Here is an 18,777-nt window from a genome sequence, read left to right on the forward strand (position 1 = left end):
AATAGATAAACATCGAAAAGAAAAAAAAAAAAAAAAAAAATGAAAGTTTATTCTTCTCTCTCAGGCCTGGTCTACTCTTAGCCATAGACATCCTCACGGACCCAGGCTGCTTCTAGCTCATGATATGCCAACTCCAGGATGTAACTTTGTTATTCTCATGGTCTACCTGGGGTGCACCTGCATTTCAGCAGCAGCAGCAGCAGAGTGGAGGGAGGGACAGTGAGGAAGCGAAGCAACAAAGAGTGCATGCCGGCTGACTTCCCACGAGGCTGCCCGGAGAGGCTTCCATAAGCACACACTATGGACCAGAACTTGGTCATGTGTAATGGCAAGGCGAGGGTTTTGAGGCAGGAGTTGTGGAGAATAAAGAGTTGTTCACTTTCTATTCGAAAATCAGCTAGTTTATTCATTTAATTTTTGTTAAGTTCCTGAAACAAAGTTATTTGCAACTTACATGTTTCTGGGCCTGAGTTTCCTGGAATAGTAAAGTCATGTTAACAGAAACAGCGGAAAAGAAAATTCACGTTAATGTACACGGTGAGCTGTGTGGGTGTAAGTAGTTGTGGTTCTCAATATCTGTATCCTAGGACCTCGCACAGTGCATGGCACATGGCACGTGCGGCTACTCAGTAACTGTTGCCCGTATGTTAATAGCTCACACTTACCCAGTGTTCAACTGTGTGCTGGGCAGGATAATAATGTTCTCCGTGCAGAATCTCATTTAATCCTCGGGACAGTCTCTTAAGTAGCCACTGTTGTTATCCCCACTACCTTACAGATGAGGAAACCGAGGCTTACATGTATTTTGATTCATTTGTTCAACAATATTTATTCAGGACCTGCTATGTGCTGGGTACTGGAGATACAGCAGGGTTTAAAGCACACCAAATCCTTGCTCTCATGGAATCACCCTTCGGGGTAATTTTCTAAAATCACATAGATACTGGATCGAGGGTAGTCTGTATCCAGGTAGTCTGTAACCTAGGTAGTCTGACTCCAGAACCTGCAGTCTTAACCATTGTTTTATTGGTAGATGAATGGATTAATGAGTGGGGCGAACAAAAATTGTAACTATCGATTTCAGAAACAAGCTTCGTGATTGCCCTTTAGCTCCAGCTTGGATGGTTAGATAGCCCTGTGTGAAGCTGGATCTTTTTTTTTTTTTTTTTGGATATGGAGTCTCACTCTGTCACCCAGGCTGGAGTACAGTGATGCAATCTTGGCTCACTGCAACCTCTGCCTCCCGGGTTCAAGCCATTCTCCTGCCTCAGCCTCCCAAGTAGTTGGACTACAGGTGCACACTGCCACGTCCGGCTAATTTTTTGTATTTTAGTACAGACGAGGTTTCACTGTGTTGCCTGGGCTGGTCTTGAACGCCTGAGCTCAAGCAATCCACCCTCCTTGGCCTCCCAAAGTGCTGGGATTACAGGCGTGAGCCACTGCGTCCGGCCAAGCTGGGTCTTTTGAATGGCTGTGGAGTATTCAGTGAGGTAGCCCTAGGTGACATCATAACACCTCTGTTTATCCAGAAGACAATTAGTATATATGCTATCTTGTTAGAATCCATGTGCCAAAAATAGAAGGAGGAAAGGCAAATAAGGATATATCCCTAGATTGTCAAAATGGTGATTGAGAATTGCATGAGATACTGGTTTACTGCCTACGGTCACGCCAAATGTGTTGCCATGAGCGTGTGTCTGGGGGTTCATGGAGGAAAGGTGGGGGTTATGGATCAGGGACAGCACTACCTCAAGAGCAAAGGGCAGAGACATCAAAAATAGGCATCACCCGTTTTACTCTCCTTTTCCAGATATTCCACTGTTGCTTGCACCAAGTTGAGACTTTCTTTGTGACAAAGAATGAGGGAAACATTTAAAAGGTAATAACTTTCCCTACATGTGATCCAGTCTTCTGTAATGCCATGCCACGCCACGTGCCAACAGAACTCTCCTATAGCATCAGTGGTACAGGCTCTTGCTCAGGAAATACGTGTAAAAGAGGGGAGCTGCTGGACTTCGGAGATCTGGGGTCTAGTGTAGGTTCTGTCATTGTGAGATCTTCAAAATCATGCAAACTCAAGTTTGCTCTTGTGTTTTTTTTTCTTCCATGGAGCATAATGGAAGTAAGACATGATGTCAGCACGCATGAACAACCTGCTTGAGCTCAGTGTGCTCATCTCAGCATTATCAGAAAGTGCCTTTACAAAAGCTCTGGAGACATTAAACACGGGCCCCAACTGGATGTGCAAACGTGTAGGGAAGTACATGCCGTTTGACAAGTACCTGGTGAAGGTGGCTGTGAACAGTCTTCATCAGGTGTGAATCAGGGGGATGGACTGACTGCCAAGGCCTTTAGACTTGATAAGTTAGAGCCTTGGAGGCCATTTCAGATAGAAATGCTTCAAGCGTCTGTCTAGTCTGGGAGGGTTGCGGGGTGGAGGGCCAGAAATGCCCCGCCAAGTAAAATGTGATGCCCGAGAAGGTTCCCAATTCAGGATTCCACCTGGCTCCCCCGAGCCCCGCTGTCTCTCAGGTGTTTGGAGTGCTTCTCGGTGCTCATTGCAAGGCCACCCTGAAAAGGCCTGGCGGGTGACTGTCAGGACCGCAGGAGTCTCCTGGCTCACTACTTCCAAAGTGCTGAACGCCAGACAGGGCTGCAGAGAACCCCGGAAGGTGTGCGTTGTTCCCACATTATTTGCGGTTTCCCACTCCGATGGTTTTTTTTTTTTTCTCTTCTCCTTCTCCCCCTGCCCAACTAGCTGCTCCTCCTGCCTTGCAGGCACTCGAGCAAGCTGGGCAGGCCTGCCAGAGGACAGCAGCACTGTGGTGCTGTGGTCGCCTCCCGCCCCTCATGTCCTCCCCACACATGATAGCAAAAGGGTACTTATTTTTTCTTGGGGCTGGCTTTGGTCCCCCATGTTTTTGTTCATTTTTGTGTCTCTCGAAGCCATTTTCAGAGGCTCTGTGGTACCTGGTGTTGAGCACTTGTCCTGATGCAAGGTGAGGAAGGGGAGTGCTCCCGGAATAAACCAGAAGGAAGGGCTAGAGGAGCCTGGGAACCTTGGGATAGGAGTGTGGGTCTCGGTAGTTCAGCTGTTTCTCTCCTGGCCTGGGATGGAAACAAGGGGTGAGGGGGTGGAAGTGGGGTCCACGCTGAGGAAGGGGTGCAGGTGCCGAACATGATGGCCATCTCCTCTCCCTGTTTTTATCTGGGCGATAGGTACTAAAGAGCCTCTTAAGGGGAAGAGAAGACATGATGTGAGGGGAGCCCAGAGCCTGCAGTTTCTTTCATGGGGGAAGAGGGCACATGAGATAGTCCTCACACTTTGACAAAAAACAGTGTGGTCTATTGTAAGAACAGGAGCCTTGGTTGCATTTTGGGCCCTGGCAGGGACAGCCACCCTTCCCTTGCCATGTTCCCTGAGTCACTGCCAAACTGCAGCTGTTCGGGGAAGAGTGAGTAAAGAACATGCATTTTGGGGTTTGGGTTTTTGTTGTTGTTGTTGTTGTTAGATACAGGGTCTCACTCTGTCGCCCAGGCTGGAGTACGGTGGCATGATCATGGCTCACTGCAGCTTCGACCTCCTGGACTCAAGCCATCCTCCCACCTCAGCCTCCCAAGTAGCTGGGAGTACACGCCCACACCGCCACGCCCATCTGCTCCTCGTTTTTTTCTAGATGAGGAACCTGAGACAGGAAGGATAAGTACTAGCAGCTCATGCATGTGGCAGAGCCAGATTCAGCCCTGGCCTGACGGATTTCCACATCCAGGATTCCCCTCATATAGGGAGATAGAAATCTCATGGTCTCAACAAGGTACAAGTAACGCACATTCCCAGAACATAGAGCCGGGGACAGTCCCCTCTCAGTTCTCTTCTAAAGGTGGTTCTGGCACAGCAGTTGCTAGAGCTGTGTCCCTGGAGGGCTTTTTAGCCCTGGGTGCTTCCTGTAAAACTTGTCTGCTTCCACTTGACCTGCGGGACTCTGTCCCTCACAGGCTGGACACCTGGCCCTGCGGAGAGGACTTGATTAAACAAGGTGTAATGTACTTCTCTTTCCGGTCTGCAGATGGATCTGTCTGTAGAGACTCTGTTCAGCTTCATGCAGGAGCGTCAGAAAAGATACGCCAAGTATGCCGAGCAGATCCAGAAAGTGAACGAGATGTCCGCCATCCTCCGCCGCATACAGATGGGTGTGGACCAGACCGTGCCGCTGCTGGACAGGCTCAACAGCCTGCTGCCCGAGAGCGAGCGGCTGGAGCCCTTCAGCATGAAGCCCGACCGCGAGCTCAGGCTGTAGCTGCCGCCCGGCCTGCCTGGGGACTGACACGCTGAGGAGGTTTGGAGCCAAAGTCGTCTCATCTGACCGGGGCTGGAGGCTAGTGGGAGGCTCTGGTACTCCCTGATGTGGGTGCGAAGGAGTCCGGCAGGCGTGAAAATCTGACTTTGCCCAACTCTTTTCCTTGATGCAGCTTCCCTATGTGAAAGGAACCAAACCAGTTCTCGGTGATAAGTGAAGCCGGAACATGTGAATTATTAGGAATTCTTTGAAGAACTCTGCATTAAGAATTATTTTTATTTAGTGTGTGTGTTTTTTTTTTTAAATTGAGAGTATGTATTGTAGTCCAGGTACTGGAATGAAAATATGGAGACAAGGGGAGAAATGTTTTAAGCAGCTGTGCGTTCTCGGTGCCCTGTGACATTTTCAGTAGGCTGTCTGGTTTACATGTCAATACGAAAAACTCCCTGAATCTAGGTCTCTGTGTTGTTCCTGTTTCTGCCCTGTTTCCGTCACACCAAGCCCTTATCTGGGGCGCGTCTTCCTGCCCAGGTGGAACACTGGCTTTCTGTTGACTGTCAGGTTACGGTGTCCCTTAGTCGTCATCAGAAACTGAAGCCTCCCTTTCCACACCCTCATCAGATTCATCTCCACTGATAACCGGTTTCCTTGATGCAGACATAGTTTAGCTTTCTTTGCAACACTGGCAGGATTCCAGTTTTTGTAACAAGGTTTTAACCAGCATGTGGTTTTGCTAGCCTAGAAAACGTGTGGGACAGGAAGGCTCTGGACGCTGACTGCAGACATCTGTCATTCCACAGACATTTCTTGCGCCCATTTGATGTGTCCGATACGGCGCCAGGGATACAAATATGGCCGAATAGCCCCAGGCCTTCATTTCTGAAAAGAAAAAACGCGAAAAGCTGCTGAATTTCTCTGGGAGTTTAGGAAAGGAAGTGATTTGAGTAACAACGAAAGGGCTTCGTGTCGTACTTTGCACATCCTAGGTGTACTAATGGAAGGGAGGACTGGAGAAGCAAGGAATGGAATGCAGGGAGCAGACCTAGGCAGACGCCTTGAGCCTAAGAGCCAGGGCTGGAGGGAGTTGCTGGGGCTAGGATGCCATGCAGGCCAGCACCCTGTTCCCTGTGTTCCTGCAAGCCTCGGGAGGTGTGTTTTCAGATGCCAGAAAGAGCCCTCAGTAGAGTCACAAGATTGAAATTGATCCACTTAATTTACTGTATCTCAGCTAAACTGGATCTGATTCTAATCTTGGTTTGAGACAGGGTCTTGCTCTGTTGCTCAGGCTGGAGTTCAGCGGTGCAGTCGTAGCACACTGCCTCCTCAAACTCACGGGCTCCGGTGATCCTCCCGCCTCAGACTCCTGAGTAGCTGGGACTACAGGTATGTGCCACCAAATCCAGCTAATTAAAAGATACATTTTTTAAATTTTCCATTTTCAAATTTGAAAGAATAATACAATGAATATTCCTATTTCTTTCACCTCGACTGACAAAAAGTGGTATTTTTAAGACATCACCATCATTCTCTTTCTTCTGGAGTATATAGAACCCATTTCGGAACACAGGGATATGTTTGTAGCTTCGAAGAATGAAGGGCTGATTGTTTGCAGCGCTAGAAAAACAGCTCAGGTGCCATTATCCTCACTGCACTTAATACAGGTGACACCTGAAAGCACAGTGGGCGGCAGCTCCAGCCTGGGAGGGCCGAGCCTTTCCACTGCCACAGCAGTTAGTGGTTGGCACAGGGCAGAATGGCAGATCCAGCGCAGCACAAACCGCGCAGCCAGCCAGCTCTCCAGCCAACTGCATCTACTTCTAAAGTAGAAGTTAGACAAAACGTGGGGTTCACTTAGATTGGGGTCCTGAGTAGGTAAGTGATAGGCTACTTATTACTGGGTGGAAGCAGAGAAGTATGGCAGAAGAACAATAAGCAAATTCAATACTTTCGGAAATAATTCTGGTTAGTTTAATATTTTGATGGCATGTTGTGGTTTTTGCAGTGTCGTGAAATTGGCTAAACGGAACTGTGTTTCCAGTATTCCCTTCCTGGTTTGTTCCTCTGGTGAGGGTTGCCCACGAAAGAGATTTGCATGAGGTTTGGAAGTGGAAGTAGAGCGATAGCCGTGCGTCTTCACTGGAAGCCGATGTAGGTCAGGCCTTCTTCCATCTCGGGCACACTTCCATGGATCTCCTGCACCTGTGGTGTGGGCAGCCACTGGGCCCGCAGCTCCTCCCGCTCCCGCAGAACTCTGCCTTCGGCTTTTCCAAATCCTGGGCCCGGTATGAGGACCAGCTTCTTGGTCTGTAGCCACAAGGATGAAGGTTTGGGGATGAGGAGAGACCAGCGCGGGCTCTGGTGAGAGACAGGTGCAGGTCCTGGCTTGTGGCTTGCAGGTCTCGGTTGTACTTGCTCTCCCCTACCCTCCTTCCCAGCCACCTGGCCTGTGGTCTGGTGAAGAAGAAAAGAGCCAAGCCAAGACTTTTACCAGCTCCTCTAATTGCTTAGGTCACACCCCTTTCACAATCCTCTCTTTCTACATCATTGCTAGTGGTTCTTCTCTGGAAGCTCTGACTGGCAGCAATGCGTTACCAGTCCTTTCTCTCTGATGTGCTGCTCTTTCCTGATGGAAACTGGGAATCTGAGTGATTTGTATTTCAAGAAGCAGTTATGCTGGATCTCTTTGTTGGTTAATACCCCATGACCTATCTGGCCGTTACGGGATATTTCAGGGATAGGAGTTGTGAGAAAGCCCTTGGCTGGACGTTTCTAGCCTTAATCTTTGGTGAGCCATTTCATTTCCCTGAGCCTCAGCTTCCACCTCCCTACAGTGAGAGTGGGTCTGGGTGGGCTCTCAAGGCCCTCCCAGCTCTAAGATTCCAAGTCTGCGATTCTGATACTAAGCTCTTGACTACAATGAGCATGTTTACCTGCTGTCTCGGAGCAGTGACCCTAGATCTTGGTGGTGACTTTAAATTCCGAGCTCCCAAAGTAGAGCTGCTTTTCTTCCTTTTAATTATAAATTAGCTGTTCACTGGCTGCGCTTTCTAGAGCCTGTTTTGCTTATCTTGCGATCTGTTCATTTCTGTTTATGAACACTGTCAAATAGGCCTCTATCTGCAGTCTCCTGGTTTCCGTGGTCGAAGTGGAAGATTGCTAGAAACTGGCCTTCACTTCTTGTATTAGGTGTGCATATAAATTTATAATAAATGGGCTGGGCGCAGTGGCTCACGCCTGTAATCCCAGCACTTTGGGAGGCCGAGGTGGGTGGATCACGAGGTCAGGAGATTGTAGACCATCCTGGCTAACATGATGAAACCCCATCTCTACTAAAATACAAAAAAGTAGCCAGGTGTGGTGGCATGTGCCTGTAGTCCCAGCTACTCGGGAGGCTAAGGCAGGAGACTCGCTTGAACCCGGGAGGCAGAGGTTGCAGTGAACCAAGATCGTGCCACTGCACTCCAGCCTGGGTGACAGTGAGATGCCATCTCAAAAAAAAAAATATATATATATATATAATAAATGAATTGTGGAGTTAAGAGCAAGTGATAGTCTACAGATTTCATGTCTTTGTTTCCCTGGAGAAACAAAGCTGGAACTAGAGTGCACACCTCCACACCCCCCTAAATTTTTTTTTTTTTTTTGAGACTGAGTCTCGCTCTGTGGCCCAGGCTGGAGTACAGTGGTGCGATCTCGGCTCACTGCAAGCTCTGCTTCCCAAGTTCACGCCATTCTCCTGCCTCAGCCTCCCGAGCAGCTGGGACTACAGGCTTCTGCCACCACGCTAATTTTTTGTATTTTTAGTAGAGACGGAGTTTCACCATGTTGGCCAGGATAGTCTCGATCTTCTGACCTTGTGATCCTTCTGCCTCAGCCTCCCAAAGTGCTGGGATTACAGGCGCGAGCCACCGCGCCCGGCCAGCTTCATGTGTATTTATAGCCGTCCCCATCACTCACATCACTGCCTGAGCTCCACCTCCTGTCAGAACAGCCCTGGCATCAGACTCCCCTAAGAGCGCGAACCCTATTGTGAACTGCGTATGTGAGGGATCTGGGTTTTGCACTCCTTATGAGAATCTAATGCCTGATGATCTGAGATGGAACAGTTTCATCCAGAAACCACCCCCCTACTTCCCTGTCTGTCGAAAAATTGTCTTCTATGAAATGGGTCCCTGGTGCCAAAAAGGTTGCGGACTGCTGTCATCAGCAACATTGAATTTCTTGTGGTTTTTTTGGATACACCAGGCATGTGTCTTCCATTCAAATGCTATGGCTGCAGAGGAAAAGGGTAGCCAGATAATTATCCACGTGCTTCAAACCAAAAAGATAAAAAAGTTGGCAACTAGATGTAGCTGCTTGCCAGGGTGACCAGCGTTATGCTGGTGTGTGTGTCCATGCCTCCGGAATTTTTCCAGGGTTATCAATGTCAGTGTAAGATCTGATGGAATTTACTGATGACCCAATTTTCTTCACCAATCAAGGCTCATTCCTTGAGGTGAGTTATGCTAAAAGCTTTTCTGCACCAAGTACTTTCAATCTGGTCTTTGAAGTTGTCATAATTCCGACCAGAGAGAACCCAGACCATTACTGAATGCTCTTCAGATGACCCTGTTTGCCTGTCACATTGCTTCTATGAGGTCATATCCTGCATTTCCTGTGGAACAGCATTTTCAAACTGATTCTAGAGTTTGAGCTGGAACCAAAAGAATGAAACTGATTTTACATAAACACATACGCTGTCTCTGCAAATAAAGTGCAACAATATGACTGACTTGTAAATATCTCCCAGGACAGTGCTGTGATTTTCCAGTTGATTCTGCAGCTTTAAAGATATAACCAAGTATCATTAGGCTGTTCAAGGATGAGTGGGTCCCACAGAAGCTAGAAATAGTTCACTTCCCGCTTCCATTTATAGATGCAGAAGACTAATATTCACAGAAAAAAATATGTAGACAAATTTTGTTTACTAGAATCTAAAACATTCCTGCTTCTCAGAACAACAAAACCAGAGGAGGAGGATTTAAGACAAAGTAACAGTGAATGTTTTGAAGCTAAAAAGTTTCCATCAGCTAGTCCCATATACACCCTCTACCCTTCAGGTCATCTCTTTGGACACTCAGCTCCAATTTTGCCATATTTTTTTCACATCTCAATCTACACCTTCCTAATTTCCCCTTTGTTTGTTTTTTATTTAAAATGGGAGTTTCGCTCTTATTGCCCAGGCTGGAGTGCAATGGCGAAATCTTGGCTCACTGTAACCTCTGCCTCCTGGGTTCAAGCAGTTCTCGTGCCTCAGCCTCCCAAGTAGCTGGGATTACAGGCACCCACCACAACACCCGGCTAATTTTTGTATTTTTAGCAGAGACGGGATTTCACCAGGTAGGCCACGTTGGTCTTAAACTCCTGACCTCAGGTAATCCACTTGCCTAGGCCTCCCAAAGTGCTGGGATTACAGGCGTGAGCCACCGTGCCCGGCCTCCCCTCTTAGTTTAATTCCTGGTCTAATTGTAGTTGTGTTTAATTCCTGGTCTAATTGTAGTTGTCACATCCAAACCCGTCCTCCAACAATAGCCTGCTGAGGCTGGTCGCGAAGGGGCGCCAAGCTCTGTCAGTAACTGGCCTGAACTTCAGGCTCTCCCAAGATCTGCATCTTCTCGTTGGAAGCCTCTCACTGAAACAGCTGTTCCTCCTGCTACGCTCTGTCTCTGGAGGCTGCTTGATTCTAATTCCCTTTATTCCTGTATCTCTCTTCCACCTCTTTTCTGCGGGGTCCCGGCCAAGGCAGCCCTTCTAGTCTAGCTCACCCAGCCCAATCCTTCTTATAAATTTTCTTAAATGTAACTTCAAGTCAACCAACCTCAAGGTCACCTGTGAGGCTTTCTATAGTCATTATTCCATCTGCTTGCACTGAAGCTTTATTCCTTCAATGCCTTTTTATGAAACTGATGAGACTAAGCTTCTAGTCTCTTAAGTCATCAAATCTAGTGTCATGAGCAGAGAGGTCACTGAGAGGTATGTGGCAAGGACAGGGGACAGCTCTTCAACAATTGCCCTTCCTGTTTTTCCTGTAGGAATCAATATTGTTTACATGTTATATCGAAATGGACCATGAGTGTGTAGCTGGCCCTTTTCTTCCTACCATGTACTTGTGTGTTCTGCAGTCAGTCAGCTAGAAAACATTTACCAAGTGCCTTAGGCTTCCACGCCATAGTGTGCCTTTCATGTACACAGTAAAGCATGAAGGCTGGCACTAAACTTAGCTAATGATCCGGTGTTCCGTGTGGATGACAGAACACAGGATAAACCTGATGACACCACCACTTTATTTTGAGCTAAATCCTCATTTACGTGAGAAGAATTGGACAGGTTTCACCACTGCCTCCTTTGGCACCTTGGGTGGTGGTGTTCCCACCGAGTTTATGGCTGCAAAGAGAGGTCTTTTCTCATATTTGTGTATAAACAGGTACCAGTTTTGATTTTATTTAATCATTTCATACATTAACATACATGACACATCAAAATGAGAAATGCACGATTTAACCGTTCAACAGCTGGCCTTCAAAAGAACACTATATTCATATTAAACATTTACAGTCTTTCCATCTAACTTTACACGTCCTAAATCATTTTCCAGCATTTCTCACATAGAAGTCTAGTTTTGCTCTTTAAAATCACCATCTGTATCACCCCTAGTAGACGCCAGGGTTTCCCCAATTACATGCTGAAGAGAGCCAGCCTACCACTCCACCTAAAGACACCCAAGCAGCTCCAGAGCCTGCCTCCGAGGCCACCCCTTCACCTCACAGTCTTGGTTCCAAGAACTGATTATCTGACACTAGTGAACCAGCACTAAAGGCTATAGGGTGTGACTACATCACAGTTCCAGAAGGAGGGGACCATGGCCAAGAGAAGCCCTAAATGACAGAAACTCCTTAAAACCAAGTCCCCCAAACCTCCTGAAACATCCTTAGCAAGGAGCTACTGCTTTCCTTAAGCATGTTTTGGATATGACCGCATTCTGGAAGTGGTGAACTGTTACACGTTTGGTGTGTGTGTACATAACATCAAAAATCACTGTGTGAAACGAGAATGTCAATGTGTATAATTAAATCACTGGCCAGCACTTTCCCAGTATCATAACAACGCGGCTGACCCTCTTCTGCCTTCACTTTACACCCCATCATAGTACATTATTTGTGCACAACTAGTGATGTCTGTGTGGCTCATCATCCCCGTGACCAAGTCGGTCTGTGTTGAGTCATATCATTCTGTGCTGGTTTTAGAAGTCACCATAGGAAACATGAAGTCACATCCTGGTCAAAAAACTGTCCATTTCTCAAACAGAGAAAAACCTGAGATACGAGGCAGCAACTAGCGACACTTACAGGAAGGGAAAGAACAATGACAACACCCGCCCAGCCCCACCCCCCACCCCCAAAAAGCTGCTGTCGTGAATTAAGGCTTCAAAAGAGGACCCACATTGTAGCTGATAGAACTCGAGCCAGGAGGCTGTGTGAAGGCAGAGCTGCACTATCACTTGTGTACTTGTTCCAATGACCTCCTAGGTTCAGCTGCCAGGACCGATTCCATACAGTGATTGTAAGTTGAGGACTCGCTCTCGCTCCATTTTGATTTGCCCTTTCCACTGAAGACGCGCCGGCCAGCGTTTCCAGAAACAGCCTGGCCGTGGCTTTGCACTCGACTCACAGTGACTGATCCAAACTCAGTGGTCTTCTCAGCTTTCTCAAGTTTTATTCTGAATATTCCTTCCTCACGAAAGTCTCTCTCAGCCCTACTAGTAAATTCGAAAGTCTGAGGCAATTACAGAAAACACCAGCCCCACGGCATGCCGAGGAGATAAAACCACTAAGGAAATAGGTTTCCTGCTTCTCCTCAGCAATTTGGACCTTTCTTCATCTTCCCATACTTTACCTCCCTAGGTAGTTTCCTATAAAATTCTGCCATATTGTTACATTTTACCAACTGTGTCCACGCAGTGAAGCAGAAAGGGCAAACACATCTACTTTGGCTGAGAACTTGAAGGTACTGCTGGTCTGCTACCACCCAGATAAATTCACATTTGGCTTGAAACCAAGTTCATCTTTATTTAAAGGACTGACAATCCCATTCTAAATAATTCTTTGATTTACAAAGAGGGAGGTAGACTTGTTAGCCTCCCAACCTTAGCTTACATCATGATCTACCAGGTTCCTGGCAGTTCAGCTGAATCCTAGACAGTTCCCTTCTCTTCATAAAGCTGAGAAGAAGAAGAAAAATTACCTCCATCCAGGCCCACTGGAATTTTGTGCATAGACAATTTGAATTGGTCTGAAAAGTGTGACTAGCTACCTACCTATTCACAATGCCTAGAAAACGGGCTACCAGACATGGTAGTGGTCAAAGCCCCGACTTTCCTGTCTGAGGTACTGGGTTTGCTCTAAGGTAGACCTTGGCAAGGTCCCTAATGGTCCGTCCAGCAGAGTGATGCTCGTGTCCCTCGGCTGTCAGGTGAGCGTGGCTTTGTGAATCAGCTTTGGATAGGATCATTTCTCTTGGATTTCTCACTAGGCTCTGTCCCTAACAGGGGCTACCTACCTGACCCCCAAGCTGGCTCAGTCTCAGCGCTAAGGTGTACTATGGAAGGGACCGGACAAAGACGAATATTTGAGATCTCTTAGTAGCACAGCGTGAAAATGGTAGGGGATTTTGTCCTCCAACACCAAATACACTTGCTTTTTTAAGAACAAGAGGATGTGTAATTTACTGAATAAAATGGTTTCCTCTGTCTAGGGGGGATTCTAGCATCTGCTCTTCCATTTTTGTTGAGAGAAATATTAGCTGATCTCTCAAATGCAGATGTTAAGAGAGTAACAACTGGGTCGATCCACCTGTTGCTTTTACACCATAGCTCCATTTTCCAAAAATATATATGTATGTACATATATATATTTCAGATTTACAGGGAATTTTTTTGTGAACAAGAAAAAAAAACTGTCTATAGAAGTCACAAGTGTCTTTCTTCTCAGGAGACCTCAATGATTTCCATGCTGCCTGAAAAGCTAGACTGACTGCCCACTTTCCCCAGCTCTTCCCGTGACCTGTTCTCCGACATGATGCTCTCTCCAAATTCCATTTGGCAGCTTCTGCGTTTAAACTGCTTTTCAAAGGGGCTCTCTTCATGCCAGCTCCGCCGTGAGTCAGCTCTGTCACTTGGCTTCTGCCGCCTGCGCACAGAATAGACTTGGTCTCCGCAAGTGGGCAGCTGGCTGCAGCTGTAGGCAGAGTAACTGGCACTGCCTCCGTAGATGGCTGAGGCAGAGTAGAAGTGTGAGGACTCTGTGGCAAAATACCAGCTGCTGGTCAGGGAAGGGGTAGAGGTCTGGGGGGCCAAGATATCCGAGTGCCAGCCCTTAAGGCCCAGGCCAGCAGACTTCGTGAGGTGCTGCTGGCTGGTGGACAGGCCGAAAAGGAAGCTGGTGTGGTAATTGTCCTCCACACTCCCACTTCGATGCAATGGAGATAAAAGGGACCTCTGGGTGGTGCCACCGCTGCTGGTTCTGACCGAGTGCAATCGCTTGCTCTGGCTGTCTGAAGGCCTGGTGGTCTGCGGCTTCTTGGGGATGCTGGCTTCCTCCTTATCAGGACTGCTTTCGGGAGTCTGCTCCGATAGTTCCTGCACAGGGGAGAACTGGCATAGTTTGTTGGTCCCATCCAGAGTGGTGGAAGGTTTGTAGTATTCCAAAGCATCTTCTGATGAGAAGCCATGTAAGGATGCTGCCATGCTGGCGGAATATGAAACTGATTTGATATCCAGAGAGAAGGAACGCTTGAGCTTATTGCTGTCTTCCAGCCTGTCTGCGGACAGGTGCAGCCCACTGAGCGCCTGTACCAGCGGGCTGTCCTCTAACAGCGACGGCTGCACGCTGGGCATGCTGGGCACACTGGCGGGATGCACGGGCCTTTGCCCTGCTGCCTCTGAGGTAGCAGAGTCGGCACAGGGTGGACTGAGGGGCGTCTCGCTTTTCTGTCCACCCTCTGAGACAGCAGGGACAGGTTCATTTGGCTTCTCCAGGTGCAGCAGCTTGAGTTTGCTCTTTGGCCCTGATGCTCCAGTCTGGTTCTTAATCTTCTTCTCATAGTCCAGGAGTTGGCCCAGAAAATTGAAGTTTGGAGATATAGTAGGTCTTTTTTCTTTCACAAATCTACAGAGAGAGGAAAAAACAAAAACCCGAATTTCACAATTACACTATATCTGATAAATATTAAGTGAATAAATGAGATACGGAATTATCAGGCAGACCTCAAAAACTTTGAAAGATGATTGGTTTAAAAGTTCAGGGAGACGCCTCAAGGTGGAGAATACAAAGGCCCCAGGCATTGGGAAGGCTCTGCACGCATCCCTGGAGTATGCCGGAAAGAGGCAGCCGGGCCCCAAAGGCTCTAGTTTTTGCCTCCTTATTTTCAAGGGCCCAGGGCTCCCAATGCAGCTGATAAGAGATGATATGGGTTTTGTTGGTGGTGGTCTTTAAGACACAGGGTCTTGTTCTGTCACCCAGACTGGAGTGCAGTGGCATGATCATCGTTCACTGCAGCCTCGAATTCCCGGGCACATGCAGTCCTCCCGCCTCAGCCTCCTGAGTGGCTGGAATTACAGGACTACATGCTTGGCTAATTTTAATTTTTAAAGTTTCTTTTGTAGAGAAAGGGTCTCACTGTGTTGCCCAGGCTGGTCTTGAACTCCTGGGCTCAAGTGATTCTCCCACCTTGGCCTCCCAAAGTGCTGAGACTACAGGTGTGAGCCACTGTGCCTGGCCAAGAGATGATTATTCACCACCAAAGACCGCCCTGACCCACACCAGTGAGTGCTACCATCCAAAGTACAGTGTAACAGCCACTCTCCTTCAATTTCCAATGTCATCGCCTCTCAAAAGTCACCAGTCGCTTCTCAAGACAGTTCACATTTTAAAATTAATGATAAAAAGAAAATGGTATCAGATGATCAAAGTATCAAAGCAACACTTCTTTTTATAGTCAACAAAACAGAATAACCAAGACAAAGTGGTCTCTGTGTGCTAACACTATGCTTATGCACTGAATCATTAATCCCCAGAACTACCCTATCATCAGGTGGGTGTCATTATCCCCATCAAATAGCTAGCTACACAGAGTCCTTAAGTGACTTGCCTAAAATCACACAGCTACTAAATGACGGTGCTGGATTCAAAACCAGGCTGGTCAAATATCTGGGTCCACTTTTGTAACCACCATGTTAAAAAAGATTCATCAAAGGACCAAAACTAATACTAGATGGCTTTCATGTTTCATGGAGGAAATAAAGACTCAGAGATGACAAACAAATTCTTCAGCAGCCCCTGCGCCTCATGGATACTTTTCAGGTGATGCAGTGAAAATCTGCATTTAAATAAGGAACAAGAAAAAAAATAAACAAACATGGAAATCAAGGAACCTAAAGCAAATTCACAAAACTAGAAATAACTGGCTCAAGAATAACTAGTGTAAATGTAGGGTCCTCATAATGAGACTTCATCGCGTGATATAAGGTGCCTTTTCTTCTGATTTCTCAATGGAGCGGGAGGACCTCAGGGAGGCCTGGACGGGGGCACGAGAGCTCATGCGGATGACCAGAGGACCCATCTCCTCCAGGCTCCTGACTTACGTGGGATGGTGTCTGGGCAGCTCATTTCTGTTTTCCAAACTTTCCAATTTGAGAAAAAAAAAATGCAACTGTTCAATCAGGCCTGCCCCTGTAAGTCTCTCTCTTTTTGATTCCTGATCAGATAACAATGAACCATCTCTACCCAAAGAGACATGCAGGGGAATCAGATTCATCAGAGACTGGAGGCAACCCAGTCAAAATCACACACACACACAACCTGGCCGACTCTAGAATGTGGGACATTTTACTGAAGAATGGAGTCTGACAGTTACCTGGTTCATATTTGCATGTCTTAGGCTTTTTCTTCCCAGCAATCCAAAGTGCGAAGCAGAAGAGAGACTCTGCAGTGAGCATTCTATTAGAGCCTCCCCCCTCATAGGCAAATTTACACCAAGGATACTTTTGCATTTAGGGAAAGCCATAATCTCATGTAACAGGATAGAGATCTCAGCCTGGATCTGTTGTTCCTTAAACACAGAAAGTGGCTGAGGATGAATCTGACACATGTGAGGGCAGAATTAATGCTAAATAGTAAACCAGCATTCTTTTCCAATCTTCGCAAGATCATTAAAAAATCCACAGTAACCTGTAAAAAGTGTGACTAAAATAATCATGACCTGCTTTATTTTGGTTACCCATCCTCATCATTCTTTATGTTTCAGGTCCAGTGAAAAACCAGTCACAGAAGACACTTTCCTGCCCTCACCTGTAAGCTTCATCTAAAGACATGTCCATCCTCTTCATGATGTAGGCAATAGCGATGGTGGCAGAGCGGGAGATCCCAGCTAAACAGTGCACTAGGACACATCCATTGGAGGCTTTTGCTTTCTCTGTATGAGTCAAATGCAAGAAAGGTCACTACTAACAATTTTGTTCAGCAGTGAAATCTTGGTTCCATTTACTTACTCAATGTCTTCCACCTGAAAACCTCTACGCAAATCTCCTCTGTGTACATCATATTTATCCTTGCAAAATTCTTTTGAGGAGATAGGGGAAGGTAATTCCCTCACCACTGACCCCAGCAGGGCAACTGGGGTCCAAAACTGTTTGTTAATAAGCAATTACTCACTCGGGTTTCCTGGCTTATGTTAGTAATTTCCCCTAAGATATGGGTAATGTTTAATTTATTCCTGTTATGTGACACTTCAAATTTTTCCCTGATTACATAAGAGATATAATTACATTTATTAATATTATTACTACTATTTTGAGATAGTCTTGCTCTGTCGCCCAGGCTGGAGTGCAATGGTGTGATGTTGGATCACTGCAATCTCCGCCTCCTGGATTCAAGTGATTCTCCTGCCTTAGCCTCCAGAGTAGCTGGGATTACAGGTATGCACCACCATGCCTGGCTAATTTTTGTATTTTTAGTGGAGTCAGGGTTTCACCATGTTGGGCAGGCTGATCTCTAACTCCTGGCCTCAAGTGATCCATCCACCTCAGCCTCCCAAAGTGCTGGGATTACAGGAGTGAGCCAATGCCCCTGGCCTCCTTATTTTTCTTCAGGCAACTTTTCTGTATGTCATAAAATGGCTCAACTTTATTTATTAAATTTTCGAAGAAAACCTTGTATATGCTATGAATCAGGTTTACCAGTTCACTTTAATGAGATCCAAGAGAACTTTTATCCCTTCCTTGATACCCAGGAGTTATTGTCTTTATTGCATTATCTCAATTCCCCACAACACGGTGGAAGGACTCATGGACACTTTGTTAGAACCAAAGAAGCAGGGAAATCCAGGCAGTGCTGCCATCTCTCACTGCTGAAGGGCTTGACAGTATGTACATGTGGCAGGGGATGAGGTTATTCCACACAGCCTGGAAGCTACTAACATTTTGGCCAGTTCCATGACTGCCTTAATTCTAAATAATTACATGTGTGCTCAGTCATGAAGCTGAATTCTCCCCTTTTCATTCTTGGTGGATACTACCAAAAGTCTACTGAACCTTGTGTTAAAATTCTTACAATTAACAGATATGCAATGAATCTTGCTTTGGCAGCTAAATAATACAAAGCTATTCAATCTCACTGCCTATGTTACAAATACAAGTTTCTAGTGCAATGATTATTATATATAACAATTATTCATCATATATAAAGCAACACAGAGGTTTTGGGTAGTATATGAATAATCAAGCAGCTTCCTTCTAGATAGGGAAACTAAACACAATAAAACAATAACAAATGAATACCAAGCAACACTCAAAAGAATTGTATGCTATACAAATAAGAACACAGAAACTCATGTACACAGTCTCATGCCTTCCTGTGCCTCCAGCATCCCCTTCCTTCTCAGCTATCATTTACCCCACGTTACTCTCAGTGTTTCCTTCCCCTTCTGCCCTGCTGCTAAGAAGCTCAAAGCTAAGGTTTCTACTCAATTTCAATAGGAAGTAGCAATTCAGATTTTTTGTCAGTTACTGTACATTTCCTAGCCCCTTATTACTTGATTATTGCTCTTTTATCTCATTTTAATGAGTATGTGTGAGAATATGTGTATCTTTTGGTTCTAACCTATTATTGAAAACTGCTTCAAATCCTTACTGGAAGTAGTCTGGGTTTTTGTTTTTTAACGTTGACAATACTCTCATTAATTTTAATAATTATCTCGGCCGGGCGTGGTGGCTCACGCCTCTAATCCCAGCACTTTGGGAGGTTGAGGTCGGTGGATCACCTAAGGTCAGGAGTTCAAGACCAGCCTGACCAATATGGTGAAATCCCATCTCTATTAAAAATACAAAAATTAGCTGGGCATGGTGGTGGGCACCTGTAGTCCCAGCTACTCAGGAGGCTGAGACAGG

The 18,777-nt window shown here is 46.4% G+C and overlaps 2 protein-coding genes across 4 annotated transcripts in view; one reads left to right on the forward strand and one right to left on the reverse strand.

Moving 5' to 3' along the window:
- The window catches only part of LOH12CR1 (loss of heterozygosity, 12, chromosomal region 1), a 125,335-nt gene extending 120,582 nt beyond the window's left edge, over positions 1-4,753 (forward strand). For both annotated transcript variants that reach the window (XM_011953824.1, XM_011953816.1), the window contains exon 4: positions 4,068-4,753. In XM_011953824.1, coding sequence (XP_011809214.1) covers positions 4,068-4,298 — 231 coding nt within the window. In that variant the 3' untranslated portion in view covers positions 4,299-4,753. The remainder of the gene's footprint in view (positions 1-4,067) is intronic.
- Positions 4,754-10,744: 5,991 nt separating this feature from the next.
- The window catches only part of DUSP16 (dual specificity phosphatase 16), a 92,228-nt gene continuing 84,195 nt past the window's right edge, over positions 10,745-18,777 (reverse strand). For both annotated transcript variants that reach the window (XM_011953834.1, XM_011953832.1), the window contains 2 exons: positions 16,682-16,805; positions 10,745-14,500 (listed from right to left, as the gene is read on the reverse strand). In XM_011953834.1, coding sequence (XP_011809224.1) covers positions 13,321-14,500; positions 16,682-16,805 — 1,304 coding nt within the window. In that variant the 3' untranslated portion in view covers positions 10,745-13,320. The remainder of the gene's footprint in view (positions 14,501-16,681; positions 16,806-18,777) is intronic.

The sequence above is a fragment of the Colobus angolensis genome, unplaced genomic scaffold, assembly GCF_000951035.1.
Source record: "Colobus angolensis palliatus isolate OR3802 unplaced genomic scaffold, Cang.pa_1.0 Scaffold11, whole genome shotgun sequence".
Taxonomy (NCBI): domain Eukaryota; kingdom Metazoa; phylum Chordata; class Mammalia; order Primates; family Cercopithecidae; genus Colobus; species Colobus angolensis.